A 24,003-nucleotide genomic window follows, 5' to 3' on the forward strand; every position below is an offset into this window, starting at 1 on the left:
AAACGCCTAGTGAGTGAACAAGTAAAGGAGTTTTTATGTAAAAATAATATCCCTTCTAAACATCAGTCAGGTTTCAGAAAGCAACACAGCACCATCACTGCGACAATGAAAGTGGTGAATTACATTACGAGTATTTTAGATAATATGCAGAGTTGTGCAGCTCTATTTATTGACCTTTCCAAAGCGTTTGACACCGTTGATCATCGCATTTTGAAGCAAAGGCTACTCAGTATTGGCATATCCAGCCATGCAGTGGGGTGGTTTGTGAACTACCTCTCTGAAAGGTCTCAATGTGTTCACTTTGATGGGCTGTCTTCTGAGTGGTTGAACATTGCTAATGGTGTTCCTCAAGGTTCTGTTTTAGGTCCACTTTTATTCTCTACATGTATCAACAGTTTAGTTGAAAATGTGGATGAAGCTACTTTACATTTTTATGCGGATGATACCGTGATGTACTGTGCAGGTCCCTCCATTAAGGAGGCTGGTGTTAAATTACAGGCTGTTTTTAACATTATTCAGACTCAGCTCTCTGAGCTTAAGCTTCTTTTAAATGTTGATAAAACCAAGGTAATGCTCTTTTCTAAAGCTAAAAAGACTACAGACACTGCTTTGGATATTTTTACTATGCAAGGACAACTACTAGAAGTGGTTACCTGTTATAAATACCTACGTATCTGGCTTGATGATTGTCTTACTTTTAAACTTCAGGTCATTAATCTGCTTAAAAAGCTGAGGGTTAGACTAGGTTTCTTTTCAGAAACAAGTCCTGTTTCTTATTTGAAGCCAGGAAAAGGCTAGTCCCTGTAACCTTTTTACCTGTGCTGGACTATGGTGATTTGATCTATATGAATGCACCTACCCATTGCCTGGAAAAGTTAGATGCCGCCTATCACAGTGCTCTGAGATTTGTTACTAACTGTAAAGCACTTACACATCACTGTACTCTGTATGCCAAGACAGGTCTGCCTTCACTTACTGTACGGAGGCTCAGTCATTGGTACATGTTCATCTATAAAGCCATGTTGGGTAAACTACCTTTTTATATCTGCTCTCTGATCTCTCGACGAATTGAAAGTACTTATTGCCTGAGATCTCATGATGTTGTTTTATTAAATGTGCCAAGTGCTAGGACTGTCTTAGGGAAGAAAGCTTTTAGTTGTGCAGCTCCACTAAATTGGAACAGTCTGCAAAACTGTTTAACACTGAGCACTTTGGTTCCCCTGCATCATTTTAAAACTCGGCTGGGTGACATGCTGTTTGATACTCATGGTACCTGTCACTGTAAATAGAGTTTGTAAACTGTACCCTGTACATTTGGTTGTATGTCATCCTTATTGTTGTTCTGTTGTTTTTATGTTACATGTGTAACTAATGTCCTGCAGGTCACCCTTGAAAAAGAGATCTTTTGATCTCAAGGGGCTTTCACCTGGTTAAATAAAGGCTACAAACAATTGGAAATAAAATGCGCTGAATTTAAAATGATTACCATCAAATGCCTTCCTCCAGAAAAGAGCAAGCTACACATGAGCAACATAACAAATATGTATTTACAAAGGGATGAAAATGTATGCACATGTATTCATTTGTTGATTTATGTTGTACATGCAACAGCACATTTTGGTGCTAGGAAAATATTACTTTAGTTTAAATATGTGGAATATTTGAAACATTTTTATATAGTATTTATTGGTTAAAGTGTCTGACATGTTATTTGGATGTTTATGTTACATAATATATTTTTATTTATTTGTATGACTGCATCATGACACACATTTTTCACTCATATTGACACTTCTTTCTTTACATGGTGATATACTGTATGCAGCACAAGTGCACATACATAAGGATACATATTTTCGATATGCAATAAAAATAATGTTTTAATAAGACATGCTTTATTAGTTCTGCACTTACTGTTTGTGGTTCCCGTAAGTGTTGTATCTCGCTTTGCAGCTGCTCTCTGCTGTCACACTCTCCTATTAGGGCCAAGAGTAGAAAAAAAAACAGTCATTTGTTATGGGTTACCACTGGATCACTACATCACTCAATGAGTCTGATATGTCCTAATATGACCTCAACGTTGCAATCCTCTCCCAACCCGTAACGTTTTAGTACGTTTACAACCAAACCTAATATCACTTCATCATTTATCTTTTCAGAAACGTCCATAAAATGTGTTATTCTTAGTGTTTGAATTCTTAAGTTATGGCCGTAAAAATGTTTTGTGAGGTCACAGTGACCCTGACCTTTGACCCCTAAAATCTCAACAGTGCATCTTGAGTTCAAGTGGAGGTTTGTACGAAATCTTAAAGGTCCCATGTCATGGCCATTTCTACTGATCATAATTCCATTGTTGAGGTCTACTAAAATAGATTTATACTGTGCAATTTTCCAAACTCACATTGGTTTCTCATACAGCATCTCTGTAAAGTGTATTCACTCTCTGTCCTTAACGGCTTGTTAACTCCTGCTGCCCCCCTCCCTGTGAGCCCAGTGTGCTCTGATTGGTCGGGACGTTGAGAGGCTCGTTGCTGCTGCGAGCTGCTGCGAGGAGCAGACAGGCTTCCGTGTCGGCGATACAGTGAGAACAAGCTAAACTCATCCTGAGCACACACAAACACTCACAGCCGAAGTAAAAACAATAAGTGTGGCTTGATATTGAGTAAGAAAAAAGGTTTATAAACGCTGTGAGCATGGGTCTACGGAGAGCATTTCTCTGCGATTCCGACGTAGTATAGAATAGATACAGGTTGTGTACCCGAAGTCCCGCTGGTCCAAACAAAGTAGGAACAGCATCGTTCTTCAGTGCCCTACGCTGTACATATCTGGTATGAATCGCTGAAAGGTTTGGGAAGCTTTGTTTTGTGAAAGGCTGGCAGAGGGTGTGGCCTCTGGGTATCCCCACGTCACAGTACCCAGGGTTAGAGTTTTACTCGCTACAGGGTGTACTTTGAGGGTTTTTTGACTCTGCAGACCGTTTACATGCATAAAACCTTCATAACACACAAGGGGACGGGTAACAACCGGAAAAGCATGACATGGGGCCTTTAAGACATACACTTAAGGCATTCCTTAGATACAGGTTATCCTTCACAACAATGGGACGAACAGACTGACAGGCAAGCAAGAAAATAAACAATTCCTCTCTGGCCACATTATTTACCAATAAATAATCACTTAGAAGATTCCAATAAAGCATCTTCTCTAATCCCAATGTCCCATCCCACTTTATGACAAAGCTAACCATGAGACGGAAGGATTGCTTCAGTACAAGTGTTTCTTGGGCACACTTCAATCATGGGAGGAAACCCTGAGTATCTCTGGCAAGATAAACAATTCAACAACGCAACATGATACAAATCAACCAGGAAAATGACAACAGGACAGCCCGGCCCAGTCATATCAGCAGTATGAAGCAGTAAAATGAAACACTCGGCTTATTGGTAAATCACAAAAGAGTCTCATGTGTGGACAAGCTAGAGGCAAAGCTAGAGCTAATGAATTAAGATTTCAATGTTAAACGTCATTGAGAAACGGCCACAGTGTGTTGATCAAACCCAAGACCTTAACAAAGTGGGATGGAGCCGAAGAAAACACAGTGCTTGGAAGTGTTGGCTCATTGCTCATTGCTTTCTCTGAATCTGTGCCCACTATCAATAAGGGGAGGGATGGGCTCCTAAGAAGGGTTAAATCACTGTTTTAATGTATTCATCGCTTTACTTCAGGACAATAACTTCAGAAAGGCAATAAAAACAAATATGCTAATTTGCATCAGGATTTTACCGTCTACTAAAAACAGAAAATGATTGGTTATAAGAGTCAGCTTTACTAAATAAAAAACATCAGCATTCTCAGATCTGGAGACCAGTAAGGAAAAGATGGACACAGCTGCTTCCAAGGTACTTAAATCGGCTTTGGTTTGAGAACTTAAAAAGTATCTTCCTAGCCTCCAGCAAAGAAAGATATTACTGGAAATGCTCAGGATGACTCATATTACTGAAGAGTTAGGCACCCAGTTTTAATTCCCACTGAACTCAGCCCGGATGGACACTGACTATCAGTGATTTATGGGTTGAGTTTGAAAATGTAATAGAAACTTAAGTTAAATGTGAATCTTAGTCACTTGGCAAAGTGATGAGGCTGGTGAAATTGTAAACAGTGTGCTTTTTCTCAGGGATACTACAGTAACCTGGATTTAAACACTGGCTAAACATGCATCAAAAGTGTAATCTTTGGTCATAAAGCAAATTAAGTTTAAGCTTAAAAAGTCACAAAATGCCAAAACTGTACTTTCTCCTAAAGAATATCATGTGCTTGCATTGTTCTGATATGTGGGGATTAGCTTTAAATGGAGGGATCCCCTCTGTGGACTAAAGCATTTTGGAAGATCTGTGCAAAGCAATGAGGACATTATGTATTGAACAGGATGTTCATGTTTCCGGGGGGGCTTCAGGACATCTAAGTTTCTCAATCTCTCTGCCTATACCAAGGAGAAAACTACAATGATGAAACACAGCAACCACATATGGAAGACATTGTGGCCAATTACAGTACAGTAGTTGAGACACTTATACAAGCTATGCAATATGTACACAGGAAAAGCCACAGCGTGCATCTAGGACTAAAACAGGACAGGGGGTATACAAATACTGGTAAATAACAACTGGGATAAAAACCCGCTTTTCTTTCCTGATAGCTAGAAGTCATTATCCTGAGGAACATGTGACACACATAAAATAGATCACTAACAAGTGGAAATGAGGAAAAAACAAAGAAACAAAAGTTTTCATCTGATAACTTTTATGTTTTGTTTTGCAGTGGATAAAAGGTGTCACAGGTAAAGGGTTAATCACTTCTCAAGTGTAGTGTCTTTTTTGCATGCACACTGTTATGAATGATCTGTGTCTGATTGTCTAAAACATGTTTGTGCATTGAAACAGACACTGACTGCTTATTTGCAACCGTGGTCTTGCCATCTAAATATTCATAGAGGAAAATGGGTCCCCGTCCACAAAATGAGAGCTTTCCAGTCTGCATTGGGCCGCACTGATTGAACTTAAATTCATAATGACAAGACAACTGCACATGCCACATTACAAACACTCTTCTTTATAGACTGTGTTCTGAAAAAGCATTATCCTGTTTCATGCACATGGTTTGAATAAAGGTGGATTGGCTGGGCTCAGTGTTATTTTGAAAGGCCCACGGGCATCCTTTTCAGGGTCCATGTACTGCACAATGTAACTTTCTCTGACTAAATAAAAGGATGTGTCTCTGGAACAGACAGGATAGATTGGGTTCAGCACAAACACTAGCTGCACAGGGAGGATGCATTGCTGCTCTCTAGCACGTGCAAATGAAGCTAAAGAAGCCGTGCCAAAGCCTGTGTAATGCTTGCTTCTTATCAAATCAATGTGAACACTAGTCTCAGGTTACCATAAACTGTGGAAGGAGAAAGATATAGCCTTCAAAGTTGTGTTTTTTCACACGAAGGAAACCATATATCTTCACTCTGTTTAGGCGACAGTGTTCACACGCTTGTCTCGGCAGGCTGGGTAATTGCTGAGCATTGTTATCTGAGAATAGAGCTGTTCATCGAGCGGAAAGCTCTCCGACCATCTTTTTTTAGGGCTGCAATCAAAAATGGATGTGATATTCCCAGAGTTTACAATGTAACCCGACCAAATCCTTACAGGAAAAAACAAATAAGCTGTGCCAACAAATGTTTTGAATTATGAGAGAGAAGAAGGATAACCACTGGTATGTAATTAGACCTTGCAGCTTTCTGACACTTACCATCAACGCATATAGAATTATTTATAAAATGATCAGTGGTGGACAGTAACATTTACTCTGGTACCTTTTTTATTTCATACTTATACTCTAGGACAATTATTATGCTAACATTGTACTCCTCACTCCACTACATTAATGTGCATTCAAATGAAAATGTATAATAAAAGGTTCGGATAAACTATATTGATCCCTCTCTAAATTGCACAAGTTATCCAATAGTAAAAACACAAGCTCCTTTACCAGCTCTAACACTAAAGTAATAATCTGATAGATGCATTAATAATTGTAATCCAGTATTATAATTGATGCTTTATTGATATATTCTTTATAAGCATTTTTTACTTTACTTATAATTAAGTAACTTTTTGAATGCAGGGCTTTTAGTTGTATTCCACAATGTGGTACTAGTACTTTCAAATAAGTAAAATATCTGGTTACTTCTACCACCGCTGTAAATGAAAAGCCAAAAGGAAATATGTTCTGGCTTTTTGGAGGAAAATAACAAAGAAAAAATGAAAGAGGAAAGGATGCCACAAATCAAAATAAGGCATTTCAACTTGATGTGTGTTATAGGCCTGTTGTTCTCCTTCTCCTCTAAAGTTTGGGGTTTCCTTTACCACTGACGCCTTTGGTTTCCCACCACCACCAGAAAAGCTAGCCAGAGAGACGAGCACAGTAAATTGCCAAAGAGTGAGTGGGTCATTTGATCATACTGTGAGCTGTTTTGAGTGGAAAATGGTGGTAAGGCTGTTTTCCTGTGTTCATAAACTCCTGCAGCTGTTTTTCCCATACCTCCTGTGCTTTTCCCCGACACAGATCATTTGGGCAGATGTACACCCTACCTGGGGTCGAACTGACAACCAAAGCTCCCTTGTGCTTATTGGGGATATATGAAACATATCCTGTCTGTAAGAACCATCAGGTGAAGGCTAAATTCACTAGAACAACGTCATGCAGATAAAACCCATCTAATCGCTGGGTAATCCACCTTTCCCGGAAGCTAAACACAAATATATACAATGTTAACTGGAAACACACACACGTACAATACATCCAGTGTGTATGTAGCAGATGTTTGCATATCTCTGAGAGGATTTATCTGGAAGCATCTGTTCTGGGCATCCCCATGATCCAAATTTATTTCATCAGTACCAAGCAAGCCCAAGGATGTGTCCGCCCAAATCCCCTTCTTTCCTCAATCCGCCCTGCGTGCCCCTCTATCCTTCCCTAACTACCCCCACATTAACCCACCACCCACCTCTTCATCAGCAGACTTCTGTGTCCCCACCACTGCTGCATCCATGGGGACTCCATGACGGCCTAAGCCCACTATAGGGGCTCCTGAACCCCCCTCACACACTCAGGGATACTTTGACTCTGTGTGGGCCTTTGGATCCAGAGGCCAGACATGTGGAAGCAATCACAGCAGAGAGAGATGAAATGATATACAGAACTAATAGAGAGATGGTTCAGTAATGACCAATATCTAGTGTCTAATCAAAATACCATCACTCAGCACAAGCAGTGATTTTCTGGGGCTGGTTGTGTGTGTCAGTGTATATGACAAGGATCAGATGTCACAGGATAACATAGATGTGAGTGCCGCCATTATAAATATTAACCAAAACAACTGTTCATTTAATTCAGAGGCTTTCAACACTACTATGATGCCATCCTGCCAACCTATAAATATAAAGCATTTGAAGAAGGGTTTAGAAGGAATAACCATAAAAGACATGTTTAAATGTCAAATGTTTCCTTTTTTCTAGCTAAACTCTACTAAACCCCTTACCTGAGCAGCTTAGTAAATCACAAAAAGTGAACGAGGCCAGCAGTCCACTCTCCTTTCTGGCATACTATTCACAATGACTCTTTGGTAGGGGGTTGTTTTTCCGCTGAGTCAAATGTTCACAGGGTTGGGTTGTGATAGCTGGTTACATTTTTGATTTTACTCCAGGTTTCTAAAGTTGTTAGGCTCTGTTTGTAATAAAACGTTAACTTCACTTTCTTTTTATTTGCAGAATTGCATTTCACCAAACATTCAGACAGTTCACATAAATACTGTTACAAATATGTAATCCATCTGGAAGATCTGGATTGTTTTAGCCTTCAAACATATTGCTAGTTATATCGAACTCAGAGGAAAAACCTAGAAACTGAGAATTGTTGAAAGTTATTCCCAGGGAAATATACTGGTTTGCTTACTTGCCTGGATTTGAGAGAATCAATACCACTGTTATGTGTGTATAGGACACTGCAAATAGACTAAAAAACAGCCAGAAACATTCGGCCTTGCTCTGTCCATAGGTACAAATATCCACCTATCTCTATGTACAAGTTGGGGTTTTGGGGGGGGGGGGGGGGGGAGTTCTGTGCCGGACTTGGACACAGCTGGGGTCAGTGACTTCCTCGAGTCCTGCCATTAGATTGGTGGCAGAAGCTACAGGAAGCTACTGCACACAGCTAAGAAAGAGGCCACCGAGCCAAAAACACTGTAAAATTACAGCTTGACATCTTTATACATGTTTTGTTGCATTTATGAAACAAGACAATGTGATATTTAGTAAGCTTTGGTAGGTGGATTTGTCATCTTTGGAGGGAGCTAAGTTAGCTGTTTGCCCCCTGTCTTTATGCTAAGCTACATATGGGCCTTTAAAGCCTAATATTAGACCAGTAAGGGATTCATGTGGATTTGCGTACGACAAGCAGATCTGATATTGGATTGAGGTTAGATAATATCTGTTACAGTTATTTATGACCAGTCTGATATTTATGTTGGTTTATGTAATAATGAAATATATCACTGAGTGCATACTTCCAAGCCATATCTATATTAAAATCAGAAATCCAGCAAAAAATGTTACAAACCAATTTAGATGGGCATTTGAACTCACCTATTTTGAAACACTTCAAATATTCATATTTTGCACAGTTTTAGCGTGATTTCTATCTTAGAACATTTTTAAAAATCATGCACAATTGAGGACTACTCATTATTGAAATGCCAAATATCCACTTTTCTTCAGCCTGCTACTACTTCTACTTGAATAATCTAAAACATGTCAAGTGGTAAATATTTTTTAACTTTGTGAACTTCAGGCACAGGAGCAATTATCTCTTAACCTTTCTCCAAAAAATGCAATACTTTTAAAATAGAAAATAAATATGTTAAAGGAAACAGGCCAAGTTTGAAAGAAAAATCCTTACCTCCAACGTACACACAAACACACACAGAGTGCACACAGACGCATTCTCAGGAATCCAAAGTCATGTTTCTGTCAGTGTATCTTCAGGTAGCACGCTACATCGTAAACTAGGAATGCTTTTAACCCAAGAGACAGAAAGAGAGTCAGCTCAGTAATCTTCACTCCTCATTCATCTCCAGCACACATTTGCTATCATCTTTTTGACAGCAATTGATCTTACACAACATCAGAAACAGCTTTGAGACTCAATCGTATAAATGCGTACAGCAATTATAATCAGAACAAACGATTTACCACGTTCAGCACTTTTGGAAATATCCATCATAACTGTAATTTCAGGTTGTTAATCACTGCCGATGTTGTGCTTGTGCCTAGTCCAGTGTTGTAGAGTAGAGAAGAAAACCACAGGAAAAGTGATGAAAGTTGGTTTGATATATGAGGTTCAATTGAGAGAATCTTTCAAAAATGTGACTAAGGCTTCTCCAGTTTGAAAAAATGACAGGCTAAATCATCCTGATACTGAATACATCTGTCATATCCTATGATGTGAGTCTTGACTTAAAATTCTGCACATTTTCCCAAATTAGCAATGACATCCCACAAATCAGCAAACGAAAGAACGGTGGTGATAGTTGGAGGCTAGGAAAGAAAGCATTTCTTCAACTTAGTTCTTCAAAAATAAATAAAAGGTTCTGAAACAATTCAAACATGTTTTACTTGCTCCCAAATTGGGTTGGAAAATAACACAAAAACAGGAAAACTCAAATGTAATGTACCTTTAAGAATATGTGTGTTTGTATTGTAACCAAACCCGTCTGATCATGTGATCAAGAGCTGAACCAGATGGTGGATAATTAGTCTTAAAATGAATGTCCTCTCATGAGTATCATATCACAAAAGCTGTACTGCAAAACTTGAACACATTGCAACAATAAAGTGTGCGAAATCAACACTATATTTTCTTTATAGCTCTTTAAAGCTCCATATTCTCCAAAACATAACGGAATCTCACTGATGCTAGGCCACCTTCACAACCACAACAAACTCTGTGACCTTGCTATTGTGTTTTTGTGAGTTCACTCAGGGCAAGCTCTAGAGTTTTGTTAATCCTTCAAGTTTACATCTTCTCCTCTGGCCTTCTGAGGACCACTGCCAGCCACACTCACTTCATCACGTTTCTCAGCAGTGACAACACGGCCTTTGGGTGTTTCCTGATCTTGTCTCTGATCTTGTCCCTCTCTAATTGCACCAAACTAATGCTGGGCCAAGACACAGCTGGGTACAACAACATTCACCTCGTGTTCCCGGGCTGAGTACGGTCGGGCTGAGTGGTGCAGGCAGGGCGGCTCCTTGAAATGAAAAGGTTCTTGTTCAGCACTGATTGCAAAGATAATTGTACGAGCTGGAAGGCAATGAAGCCCCCCCTACTTGTCCTTCACTCCCCTGTCTTCACTTGCATCATAACCTTGCCCAAACCTGAGCCACTGTCCGTCCTACAGAGCTGCACTCTGATTGGGCTCAGCCTGAGTTTGGAAATTCACTTCACATCTTCCTCCCTGTGTTTTCCGGCTCAAACTGATTTATTTCAGTGTGAAAGATTTAATGAGGATCTGCATCTAGTTTTCCCTTCTCTCGGCCACACAGGTTTTGGCTGCAGAAAAGGCATGAAGGTGCTGAGAACAGACATGGGCTGTAAGTCAAAGAAAGTGACTGACAGGGAGTTTACAGTAATGAAGATAAACAATGTAAAATGCATAAACATTTTTGCATTTAGCAGCACACCACCAGCTGATAATAACCTATACTGTATATAACCATTGCCTTGTGCATGAAAGCTGTAATACTTGATGTTTAAACATCCTATGACAAGCACTGTAGGTCTTTCCCAGGAGAAATCGCTTGGGTGTGGAAAGTGATTTTTTTTTTAAATAGAAAAAAGAAGAAACATAGTAATTATCTTCAGTAATGAGAGTCACCAGAGCTAGGCTGACCAAAACTGTAACCTTCAATAGAAGATTGAAGGGGGAAAGTTATTGATGATATACTGTGAAATTATCTCTCTAAAAAAAATGCTTGCCAAAACACCCAGCAGGGTTGCTATTCATGAAAAACAGTCCTGAAGCTTTTAAAAAAACACGATTTAATACAATGATAAAAAGTAATTTTACAATAGTAACTATAAAGTGCTTTCAGTACCCAAACCAATCTAGCATCTCAATTCATCCAGATACAAAAATGGAGCTCGGAAGCCACTAAACAAAGTTAAACAATAAAACAACAACTCCCATGAAATTATTGTAGCCGCCACTGCTCACATATACTTTTCAGCCAGCCGCTCATAACCGCAGCCTTACCATTGTGTATTTTGAACTCCTCCACACCACAGCTACAACTTACATCCAATCCTACGAGCAGAAAACTATAATGTTTAAGTTAAAACATTTAATATAGCACATTTAGCTACTATCTAATATTATAATAGATACTATCATTACCACTGGTTATTCATCAAGAGCGGATTAAATAAACTCAAAGACAGATCGTTATGTTTGTCATGAAGAGGTGTATTATTCAAGGATATTGATGAAGGATATCTTCGCTCCCACAAGTATTGTGACTGGGGTTGCCATGGTAACAGGAAAACCCATCCCAGTCTCTACAAAATGAAGTAAACTCCATGACCTATTATAGACATTTTTACCAGCATACATATTTAGCATGTCATAGCAAGATCAGCACAGGAACAATTGATAATCTTACAAAAACATGAGGTTTCATTAAAGTGAGCTAGTCCTATGCGCCATGTAGCGTGAATGGCGGATCAATCGCTCAGTGTACAGGGACACTTTAACCATGCATCATTAAAGCTGTAGACAAGTCTATTGGCCGTTTTTTGGAAGCAGGTTACACAAGCTTGCGATTCATTCCACTATATCAAAGTAAGTTTACTTGAGACAGAAGTTTTAAACATATATTCAGAAAGACACTTAATATCTATCTGGCCAATTAAATATATGGAGCACATAAACAGCAATACCTCCTTTTCAGACTATTCCCATTTATCAATTTTATCTGTTGCTCCCACTCTCAAACACATCTCTCCTCTCTCCTTCCACTCTTAATGCTCACATGTAATAAAAAACAATTTACTTATTAAAGAAAAACAGACTGAGCTGGCCCAAAGATATCTGTTTAGGGGATAGTTTGGACTTTTTAAAGTTGGGTTGTATGAGGATCCCTTTAACTATCTCCTATCCCTTCAAGATGCAAAAATTACAATAGCAAAAGATCATGTCTGTGTTGTATGGAATTATTTTAAAGGATGCAAACATTACATTTCTAGCTTGGATTGGTAATGTTAATAAGCTAACCGATATAGTAATGGTCAATTTGCTGTTACGAAAGTATGTCTTTGCTAAATATCTGCCAACAGTTAAGTAAACACCTGCCATCAGTAGTATACACACACGTTTTGTGATGGTTGCTTGGCCTTAGATGGCTTTTTAGCCCAGCTGAAACTGGAAATCCTTTCACAGAACTTAAGCTGTCCTCCTACCCTTCCCTGTCTTCTTGTAAAATTATTTCACAGTATTAAAATGTGTCTTAATCCAGTTTCCCATCCTTCCAATCCTCACAGGATTGCTGGATGTCTACTGGAAGTTCACTTTGCAACACTGCCATGTCAGAAAAAAAGTTTTGTTAACCCCTGTCAACATTTCCCTTGAGTCATACTGAATCAGTGCAATCCTGTTGATCTCTCGATGTCATGGCTTTCTATGAATGTGAAAACTCATTATCTCTGTGCTGCTCTCATCTACCGAGCCTGTCTAGCTAACACGTTTGAGGATTGAACAATAATTTTTCTGTCTCTTGCCCCTTAGTGACTTAGGTGTCTCATGGCTCATGGTCTCATGCAGACTGGGGTTTGGTGAGCCAGCGAATGCTTTGGCCTGAGACTGTGTGCTAATGGCACAGGGCACAGCCCCAGAATCCAACAAGGAAACTTTTGGCTGTAAGCTATGCTAATATACCAATAGGGGGCAGGGAGCTTACTTTATTAAGCCTCATAAACACTCAAAAACACAATAAAACATGTCTTTCTCCCCTATATACACACAAAGAAACTGTACATAATTGTGAACCAGTCAGCCATGCACACACACAGTGACGCTCTGATAGTTAACGTGTGAATATAACCAGAGGTGGTGGGATGAAGAGTCAGACACTGGTGTTCAACAGATGCAGAGACCTCTGAGGCTCTGTTTTCCTTGCCTGACCCCGCTCGGTACGGTTGGGCTGGAGGAAAACATGCTCTGAGTTATCAACGATTTATGGCTCCAGACAAAGCCTTGTAACGCATGCCACATCTGGCATAATCATATTTATAACCATAACAAAGATAAGAGGATGTAAATCAAACAACATTTCTCAGATACACTCCAGGCTTGATAAAAAGAAAATTGGAGTTTCTTTTCATCACGTCAGAGCTTTCCTGCATTAACAAACAAGCAGTCGGTCTCCCATGGAATCAGAGTCGGCCTCGGTCCAAACTGAATGACCTCTTTCAATCCCTAATGTCTTTGAAAACAAAAGGACCATTCTGGTATGTTAAAGCTCTCAAAGTGTGAACAAAAATACACTGCAAGACACAGCCATTTCCATCTCTGACCTGTGCTGTGAGAACAATAATGTCTTTCAAACTAAAGTTATTCTTACACCAATGTATATGGACAAAGACGTTATCAATGACAGAGTTGCCATCTGCCATACGCCAAAGAGCATTCAACGATAAGGAAACATAGCTGATGCAAAAGTTGCGGGCACTGTGCGCCTCCAGGTATTGACTTTCTGCAAATGTAGCTTAGTATTAATTGAGACTACATTCATCTAGACAACAAGTATGGTACTGTACCACAGTCTCTTGTTAAATATATTGGACAGAAGCAGTGTTGATTTTATTACGCATACTGCAGCTCAACAGTAGGCTCTAAATTACTTGTTATGACATATCTCATAATGGGCGCGATGCTAATAAAACTTAATACAGTGACTTACTCAAACAGACCACATTGCACATTGAATACATGCCTTTGGTTTAAACATTTAATATCTCAAGTAAGATCTGATGTTTATGGCACTGTGGCGACAAAAAAAAACATGGTCTCAGAGTTACCCAAGACATATTATCTTGCAACCTAATTAACCACATATTAAAAACACAACACACACACACACACGAAAAAGTGTGATTGGATGCTTCAAATAAATAATTTGTACATAAAAACTCAACATGTCCTCTGAGCTGTGCACATGGACAGATTCCCATAGGAGGATCACCTCCAATGACGTTGCATGGGTTACAGACTTTCACGATGAAACTTCAGCATTTATCTCAATGTCTACATGATAAAGTGTATTTCAGTAGGGTACATTACTTTATTTGAAATCGTCACACGCTTCTTTATTGTATTATTACATGTAGGGTCCTCTGCATGACGCACCTGCTTCTTTCTTCGCATTAATAAGACGTTTGGTAACCTGACAGCTGAGGCACATTGTGAACACGAATACTTTGAACAGCATACCACAACATTTTGACTGAGTTGGTTTGGATTTAACTTTAATTCCGACGGTGAAATTCAAGTAAACTTCGTTAAGTGAGCAGCGGAAATCAGGAAGCACCTAGCGAGACCGTCAAAAGTAGTTACCCCCCTTCACGTCATCACGTCTTAAGTTCACCTTCAGTTCATCGACGTAATGCGCATTTCAATTAACAACACAGTAAGCCAATGCAATGTTAACTTACCTTCGACGATAAAATGTGAAGCATTCAACTTAGAGAGGTTGTTTTTAGCAAACCCGTTGACCAGGAAGCATTTTGTAACCGTTGTCTGGATGAGTTTGTACCCCTCCTCTCACATCTGGTCCCTCAACTCGAGGAGAACCTCCCCTCCACAACCACGCAGCTACTCTCAGTCCTCTCCTCTCTCTATTTTGGAATTCCCTGCTTCGTGTGTTTGAAGCTTTAGTAAAAGGCACTAATTTACTGGAAATAGATTCCTCAGACTGCGGTTTCCAGGTGACCAACGACGACATAATATGCCTGCACAAAAGCCTGGTGTTAGTTGATGGAGGATAAAGTAGTTAACGTCAAGGTGAATACATTGACAAAAGAGATAATGAAGATAAATAAATACTCTGCTCTCATTACACATTTGTGTTTTAGTCATTTCAGCAGATGTAGGATGCATATTTTAATAATATCCTCTGTTTAAAGTTAAGTTGTTGAAGTATGTTTTTCATTATATTTCTATAATGTGTATTCATACATTAGAAACCCATTATTCTACTGTTGTGTATATATTTAGTGTTTACGTTTTTTAATTTGTAAATTCATTCAAATTACATCTATTTATCTTTGTACAACTTATGTAACTAGTTTCAGTAACCAAATAACTAAAACGTTTCATCCTTTATGTATTACAGTAAATGTGTAGGAAAATGTGTACTTTAAACCTTTTGGTTTGGCTGCTCTGTAATGACTTTGAATTTAGTCATTAAATTAATATAATCAGTTGTGAGGGGAGCTCCATAAAAAGAGTTGGTTGTCAGATTTATAGATTTTGGAAGAAGTACATCTTCTAGTAAAATAAAAATAAAACTGCAAAGTATTCCTGGAACAATAACTTCGGATTTACTGTAGGATGGAAATATCTGTGAATATTGAAATATGGGATGATGTCTGCAGTTTTCAGATTCAGTTTTCTTCGAGGACCTCCTGGATTTCCCTGCTTTAGCATCTATTGTATTATTTGCAGTGCACTGCTGAGATTCAGATATTTAATGCTTTAAAAAGTAACTTATCAAGACATGCAAAGGAAAACAACAATGGATTTTCAAGCAAGGCCTTTGTAGTCGTCATCAGAGGTGGGACCGTGGGAAGTAATGGAGTACAAATACTTTGTTACTGTACTTAAGTACATTTTTCTGGTATCAGTACTTAACTCCACTAGGCTACTTATTTTTCTGACGACTTTTTACTTTTACTTCTTACATTTTTAACACAAATACCTGTACTTTTACTTCTTACATTTTCAAAACAGGCTCGTTAGGCTACTTTAGTTTTAATCTGTGTTTGGTGGCCTGATCATTATTATTTAGAGTCATTGCGTGCCTATTGATTTGAACACGCTCCGTGTATCCATCATTTCCTGCTAGACGAGGGACCAATGAAAACTTTGTCATTTCGCCGTTGTTCAGCATCGAAACATTCATTAGCTAACAATAACATTATTGTTCTATTAATATAAAGGGAGGACAGTTAGTCTATAAAACAGTTGGTAGTTATGGGTACTTTTTTACTTAAGTGCATTTCGAAGCCAATACTTCTTTACTTTTACTTGAGTAAAGAACTTTAGTCAGTACTTCAACCAGAGTATTTTTAAACACGAGTATCTGTACTGCTACTTGAGTAAAGGATGTGTGTACTTTTGCCATCTCTGGTCGTCATCATCTTTTATTGAACCAATAGGACAGTTAAATGATTGACCATAGCTACAATTTTTGGATGTTCGATATCCCTAAAAACTGACGCCAGCAGCCCTTTCTATTTTATGATGCATGAAACAGCAGCTAAGTTACCAAGCTTCCCATTGACTTGCTGCTATCTAATTTGACATTAGAGCCAGATGCAGAATTCCCATTATTAAATGTCTATACAACTAAATACTGTTGTGCTCACCTGCAACAGGGAACACAATCAAACAGCCGAGTTGTGCTTGTGACCTTTTTGAATATTCAGCTTGTGCGAAATCAAATGTACATGCTGTAGACTGTGACAGCACTGTTTTGGTGTAATCTGTCCTCTGGCACGAGGCATTTTCTCTGTGGGGAGCTTTGTTTCCCCAAGATTAGCAGATGCTGATTTATGATCCTGGAGACGCATTCTGTTTGGACATTTCTGCTCCAACAAATATGTTCAGTCATCTTTTCACATCCTGAGATAACTCCTCCAGCCTTGGAAAAAGTTTGAGCAGGGGGAACTTTGCATCCTAAGCCCGGGGAGTTGCAGAGGTTAGTGCTTGCATGTTGAGGCGGATGCCAGCAGAGCCGCCATTACTGCAGGAGAACACAGAGCTGCTGAGAAAAAGAAGGGAAAGATACACCGCCTGCTCTCTGTCTGTCACTCCTCTCCTTCTCCAAAAACATGCAGTCTGCTTCCAAACAATGTCATCTCTACATCTATCATTCATTTCTGTGTTCAGCAGGTTATCTCAGAGGCAGCCAGAGAGAGGGCCCGTCGCTATGGTAACCACTCCAGCTCCTGGATGAAGCCCAGGGTTGTAAAAGTAAAAAGCAAAAGGCCGGTACGAGCAGGGTCCGTTCCTGTCCAAGTCAACAATTTAATGGAAGGGTCACTGGGGGAGAGACAGTTGTCCAAGCCAACATTATAACTCACTTATTTTTAAAAGGGTCCCACTAAACTTCAGCCCAGCATAGTGTTTAATTTTAGAGGGGAGTGAATGTGCTTTTTAACACAAAGGAGAAAGAAGAAAACACAAGTGGGAGAAGAGGAATACGTAAGGGGAAGATGAAGAGGCAGTGTAAAGGGGATCGGAGACAGCTACAGACTGAAGGGAAACAAGAGGAAGCAGCCAAGACTGTGAATGTTGTTTTATCAAGTACATTTTGTCGCCTGGTTCTTTTCGCCAATCCAAAATACACTATTACATCACACCGAGCAGGGGAAACTCGTCTCGCTTATCTCTTTTAATGCTGACTGCGGAAATATTCATCATTAGTGGCGCATCAATCCAACACAACACATTCTGTCTTTACTGACAGAAGAAAAAAAACCCAGCTCTGGGTTTGGAGTGGATTACCAAGAAATGTAATTACAGGTCTGAAACTGCTTAAATGAGACAAACACAATTATTAGTGTTTTGACAAAAGCCTGTTTTCTATGTTGTCAGGGTGGCTTACAGTACAGAAGTTAATGTTTATTGAAGTTGACATATATATACTTTAAACATAGAAGTAAGTCAATGGAAACATGAAACCAGACCTCAAAACCAAACAACATTTCCCACTCTCTTCAATTGTCTATTTGGAGTTGATGAAAGCAAAGCCATGTCTCGAAAATCCTTGAAGGCATTTTGATGACCCTAGTTGATGTAAATAAAGAGAAATACAGAGACAAGACAAAATAAAAACACACTTTTATGGCAACCACAAGCACGTTTTATTCACATGAATGTATCTTTCGCAGAGACAAAACAGGGGAAATAAACAAGTTCAAGGTTTCCTTGGTTTTCTACAAGCATCTTGTACTGTCTACTGGCACCATCTCTTCTATTTCATAGTCTCCTTCCTCCAAAATTAAAGCTCCCAAAAAACCTTTAGCATGTTACAATTATGCAAATGAAACAAACAAACAGGGCTGTGCGGCTTAAGCTTTATGAAAACAAGAAGAGCAAAGTAAGGGAAGGCAGGGCTCTCAGCCGGCAGACAAAAGTATGGATTGAATCATGGAGTGACAGGAAACCAAATGAATCATAACCAAGAGAAGTTGAGCTCGGGTTAAATCTACTTTCCATTGCAGTCCACTGTGGCAAGAAATGACGAGAAAAGGAGCACAGTACTGGTTGTTTGACTTGGGATTCAGGGGTTTTACAAAAACCTCACGGGTTTCTCAGATGTAGCCAAGCAGCTTAACTCCAAATAACTCCAATATTTTCCAAAGTTGATGTAAGTGTGTGTGCTGATGAAGTGGCGGGGTGATGTTCTGCATAAGTAGCATCCTCCCTGGACAGACAATAATACCACTGTGTATTCAGTTGCGGGCCAGGTTTTTCTGGTGATGAAAACACATTCAGACCACTGTTGAATTTTTGAGTATCATAGTCTTTTCAAGTAGTCCGCAAAAATGTCCACATTGCGACATCTGGATTGCAATGAACAGAAGAGTTTGAAGGGCGAAACACAAAACTGAAAAATGATTATTTTCTATTTCATCCGTGTCCCTCAGTGTCTATATAATAGCTTTCTGGCTTGAGTGTCTGTCAGACCGTGTGCACGTTTGGGCTGCTGAGACTTGTCAGGCCATGCTGAGGAGCAGAGATCTGAGATGTGAGGAACCAGACGGGCTCTCAGGTGGCCACGGAGGTGACGATCTGGACCACTTCGCCGTTTTCTCCCTGGATGGCCCCCTGGATGGCCTCTTTCACCTCCAACTCCGCCTGCATGGCCGGGCTTAGCTCAGCAGCCTGTGACACATGACAGAGAGGATATCATTTAGAAGACTGTAGCATGCTATTTGACCTGATCAGTGTAATCATGAGAAGGCTTGGATATTGTGTTAATTTTATCGTTATACAAGTATTGTGTTTTCCTCTTTTTAAAGGCTGCATTACAGTAAAATTATGTATTTTTCGGAATGTATCAGACTGTTATAGCGGTTTCATTACTTCCTTTACCTGCTTAGTCATTACATCCAAATTAATAGAGATTATTTATCAAAAATTCTTATCTAGTTTTTTGAAAGCCTCAATGGTCAACCCCACAATATCGTCACACTATTGTTATGGAGGTATTGTGTGAAAAACTTTGTGATACTGGAATATTTTCTTTCTAAACCGCCCAGGCCTAGCCCCTGCAGCATTGTGGGAGACAGATAATGGACTGAAGACGTAAAGGAATGACAGGAGAGATTAGACAGGAGATATATCAGAGAGAAGACAGTTGGTGCAAAGGCCAAGAAAAGAGGCAGTGACAGGTGGGGGGACGTGAAGTGATGAGCTATTTGTATTATAATGTTCTCTGACTGACTCTGTGCTCGGTGTCAGACAGAGCAAGCTATTGTGTAGGTTTAAAAAAAAATACTCAAAAGATGAGAGATTCATGACTCAGTCCTGGATGATATTCATGAAGAGTGACTCACTCCTTCCTCAAATGCACGCCAAAGGTTCCCTAAAAACACCTGCAGCATGTAATCCTCCCTTCAGCCCGGCATGCTGTCACTGGACAACAGCATTGAATGAAGCACAGCTGCAGCACAGCAGTGCATACAATACAACAACACATGAGGCTGACACACGGTAACCACTTGCGGTCAACAGGCCAAGTAAAACTCACATGGATCCATGTTTCTCACTAAGCATATGAAACTTTGGACACGGTGGACTGTCACAGTGCGGGCCTTGTTCTCCATTTGTTAATACTCAAGGATAATAGATCCATTGCTTTCAGTCTTTTTCAACAGAACATGTGTCGGAATCTTTTGAAATGTGTGGGTGAATCAGGTTCTTGTTGTTCTTTATTCCCACCATTAGACATGGAGATAAACCATGTTGCATCAAAACTCCCAACTCACACAACTGCCCCATAGATAACTAAAATGTGTTGCCCCCAACTTCATCTAGTTTGGTAATGGAAACTATGTAATAAAGAGGGAGGGAAAATGCTGAGATAAATAAATACAAAAGCCTAAGTAACTTTTCAAAAACGTTTATAAGTGCTGCCATATGTCTGGAAACAGATGAGAGCAATTCTCTCGATTCAACACTTTGCAAAAAATGGAAAAAGAACAGCGCTAACCTTCCTATGAACTTTGAACTGAAAGCCAGCCATGTTTACACTTTAGGACATCACAAGCCAACTTTGATAATAACACACCCTGAAGTAGGCCCAGTATATATGCCCAAATCAAATCTGTGCATTGTGTCTTTACAATACAGCTGCAGTAGGTTTGATTAGGCAATGCTATTCTATATAAACTTGTTTACTCATTTATCATATGCATTCACTTTTTTGATAATGAGTTGGATAGACTTACTATGTGAAGTCCTTTAAAGCACACTTAATAAGATCAACTTGAACATGTTGAGCATCTTAGCACCAACCTTTTTTGACACTTGTACATTATTTTGACAGTGATGCCTAATGAAAATCTGCTATTGACGAGTTTAAATATTGTTTGATCAAAAGTCAACACATTGTTAACAGGCTTGTTTTTTCTGTCCTTGGGCATGTCCCTTCACACTTAATGAACCCAAACTCCAGAGAACAGAACGCTGATGGCTGATCAGACCTCTGCCTACTTTGTTGATTTCTGTCAAGATTTGTGTACAATCAGACATTAGGAAAACATTAGCTCTTTTTTGATCTAAAAATCCATCCAAACGAATCAGTTGAGTAAACAAACAGTTTGATTGCTCCCTGGGCCCGCAACATGGGGCGCAGACCCTGGAATAGAGTGGTTGGGGGGGGGGAAATCGTTTTGTATGCTTTCTGGAGTTTATCAGTTTGTAAAAGACCCACACCTAAAACAATAAATCAATCGAAGATGCCTTCATCTCCTCGACACTCACAGGGCCGAGGAACTAATGACCTAGACGACTACCAACAACAAAAAGACAGCAATACAGCGTTTTTCTAAGATTAAAGTTTGGTACCAGGAAACCTGGTGCGTGGCTTTTCTGCAGAGAGATCCCTATCATGACAGGACCCGTATTTCACACAGCCATTAATCATTTGCTGTTCTCTCTGTTTACAATATGACAACAGAACAAAGACTCACATCAAGGCTAGAGGGAACCCAATTCAGCATGGGACTTGAGGGAAAGAAGCAATGAGGAGAACATTTGATATTTAGGGTAAACAGAAAGCAGAAAGAACAATAGAAACGTGTGGTGCTTTCATATCCACCCCGAAGTTAAACTGGCCACTTCAAAGGCCACGCTGCCGTGTGCAACATCCTGATTCCACATGTAGCCGTTGCTCAAAAAACTCACTCATCGAGGGATTTCAGGCATATCTACTAATTACTACCCGTCTCCTTGTTACACTCCATTCACTGCACTCTTTCATGTTAAAATACTGTTTGTACAAACAGCCGTCATAATGACTGAAAGCTGAGTGCATTTTATTTGAACATAATTATGACAGCAGGGGAAAAGCGGACCCATTATACCGGCAAATATTTCATCTAAATTGCAGAAATTAAACTCATTTCAACATTACTGTAATTATGAGGGAAATATTGCAGGATATATTCTGCTCATTACAAGGCTGATCAGATCCTTATAGAACAAAGGAGGCAGGTGTGAGCCCTGACAATCAGTAACCCTGGCTGCTAGACAGGGCGTCATTTCTCCAAAGAGGGAGAAGGGAAAAAAGTAATATGTTTGATTCCTCAAAAATATGATTATATTTGAAAAAAAATGTGCTAAGTAAGAAAGTATATTCACTAAGATTCATCAATAATTCGGTTTCTTGTGGCAGGCAGATGTTAGAGGCTTTGTAAAATAGATTTTGGATTTGAATCAACTGATGATGACCGGAGGTTGTGTGTGTTAATAACGTGTTGCAATAACAATGTTTGGAATAAGTTGCAAATACAATTTTGTTACTTTTTCTTTTATCACAGACAGCTGATGAGATTGGTAGTACTGTGTATTCATTTCAATTTTCCAGATAAAAAAGTGAATAGTCTGTTACTTATTTGAAATATAAATAATGGTTTATAACTTAACACTGTGGTATCATGAAGTTATCCAGAAGACTGATATTTATTAGTCTGATTTACTTTAAGAAATAAACTTTGAATCCAAGCTAACATACAAACACATACTCCTAATCACTTTTTCCTGGGAATTGTATTTCCTGGCGAGCACTCAGCATGCTTCACAGATTGATGGCATCACTGAAGGACTGATAACAGACCTATTTCAGTTTGAGGAAAAGACGTGGAGAACAGCTATTTGTCATGGATTTCTTCAAAAACAAACATGTGTAGTGGGACTGATTTAGATTAGCAGCGGGGTCTGCTTCACTTCAGATGATAGAAACATTCTCCAGGTGTTGGAATACTACCCATTAACAAACAATCTGCGTGTGTGTGTACACGTGTACAAGCCTGGAATAATTTGTGTTTCTTTGGCTGTTGTTTTACCTGTACGGCAGCTGTGTGATCTGAGACGGGCGCGAGTTGGACGTACTGCACTTGGATGTCATTGGGGAGGGGGGAGCCCTCTACTGCTGTGGCCCCCCCATCAGCTGATGCCACCGCTATGAGCTGAGCCCCACGTAGCACCTAAGATGAACAATGGAGAGAGAGAAAAATAATAGTCAACCATTATGATTTCAGTCGATTCTCACAATTATCATCAGCCAAAGTGTAACAGAGCCCATTGAAACCCCCCTCATTAGCTTGATTCAGTTTGAAAAGCAACAATCAGGCTGGCTCTGCAATGATCTATAGCAAACACGGTTGGAAACGAGAAACAAATAAAACCAAACAGCAGAGAATCTCATTTAGGTCCTGTCTGATATGTTTATTTTCTTTTACTGATTACAGCCATCAGTGTGTACAAGCACTGTGTCCCATAAACACAATGCGGGGGTATCTGAATGATGTGAATAAACATTTCAGCCCTGCTGTTCTCACTGTGTCTCTTCCCGCCCTCCTTCTATGTATCGACTTTGAGAGGAACTTTATGGTCCATTCAACTCAATTACCTTTTTTTTTTACAAGTTTTGCCTTCCTGCCCTCCATAACATGATATACTAATTAGGATTCATTTTATCTGGGATCATTTAATTTAACAATTCTTTCAGACGAAGAAACAAAATAAATTGGCAGAGAATGGAGAAAGAGACATCGTAGGGGGATCCTAATCGCCCAGTGTTGAAAGTGAGCCAGGCTCTGTGGTTCTGACGCATTCATTACAGAGCAGCTGGAGAGTTGGGTATTCCTATAGTTTGTTGAGGCTCTTTCTATAGATAGACTGTAACCACAACACACATTGGGAAGTGTATTTTTACGTGGGTGTTTCTGTGACCTCGTACAAGGCATTAGCAGAGGGCACCTTTTTATATGTTTGGATTGTATAACTCTAATGTGACAACAGACATACAAATTAACATGCAATCCTCCTGTCAACACATACGCATTAAAAAGACAAATGGAGAGAAACACTCAGCTTTGGGCTTGTGCATGTTC

General features: G+C 39.5%; 2 protein-coding genes across 2 annotated transcripts in view; both read right to left on the reverse strand.

Annotated features, from left to right (window-relative positions):
• The window catches only part of znf469 (zinc finger protein 469), a 188,026-nt gene extending 173,108 nt beyond the window's left edge, over positions 1-14,918 (reverse strand). The window contains exons 1-2 of the mRNA XM_079680838.1: positions 14,809-14,918; positions 1,915-1,976 (exon numbers count right to left, since the gene is read on the reverse strand). The gene's annotated coding sequence lies outside the window, so the exon portion shown is untranslated. The remainder of the gene's footprint in view (positions 1-1,914; positions 1,977-14,808) is intronic.
• A 3,301-nt stretch (positions 14,919-18,219) lies between these two features.
• Positions 18,220-24,003, reverse strand: part of banp (BTG3 associated nuclear protein) — a 38,258-nt gene continuing 32,474 nt past the window's right edge. Inside the window, exons 12-13 of the mRNA XM_079682007.1 lie at positions 22,954-23,094; positions 18,220-19,267 (exon numbers count right to left, since the gene is read on the reverse strand). Coding sequence (XP_079538133.1) covers positions 19,151-19,267; positions 22,954-23,094 — 258 coding nt within the window. The 3' untranslated portion in view covers positions 18,220-19,150. The remainder of the gene's footprint in view (positions 19,268-22,953; positions 23,095-24,003) is intronic.

The sequence above is a fragment of the Notothenia rossii genome, assembly GCF_949606895.1.
Source record: "Notothenia rossii genome assembly, chromosome: 5".
NCBI classification, from domain to species: Eukaryota; Metazoa; Chordata; class Actinopteri; order Perciformes; family Nototheniidae; genus Notothenia; species Notothenia rossii.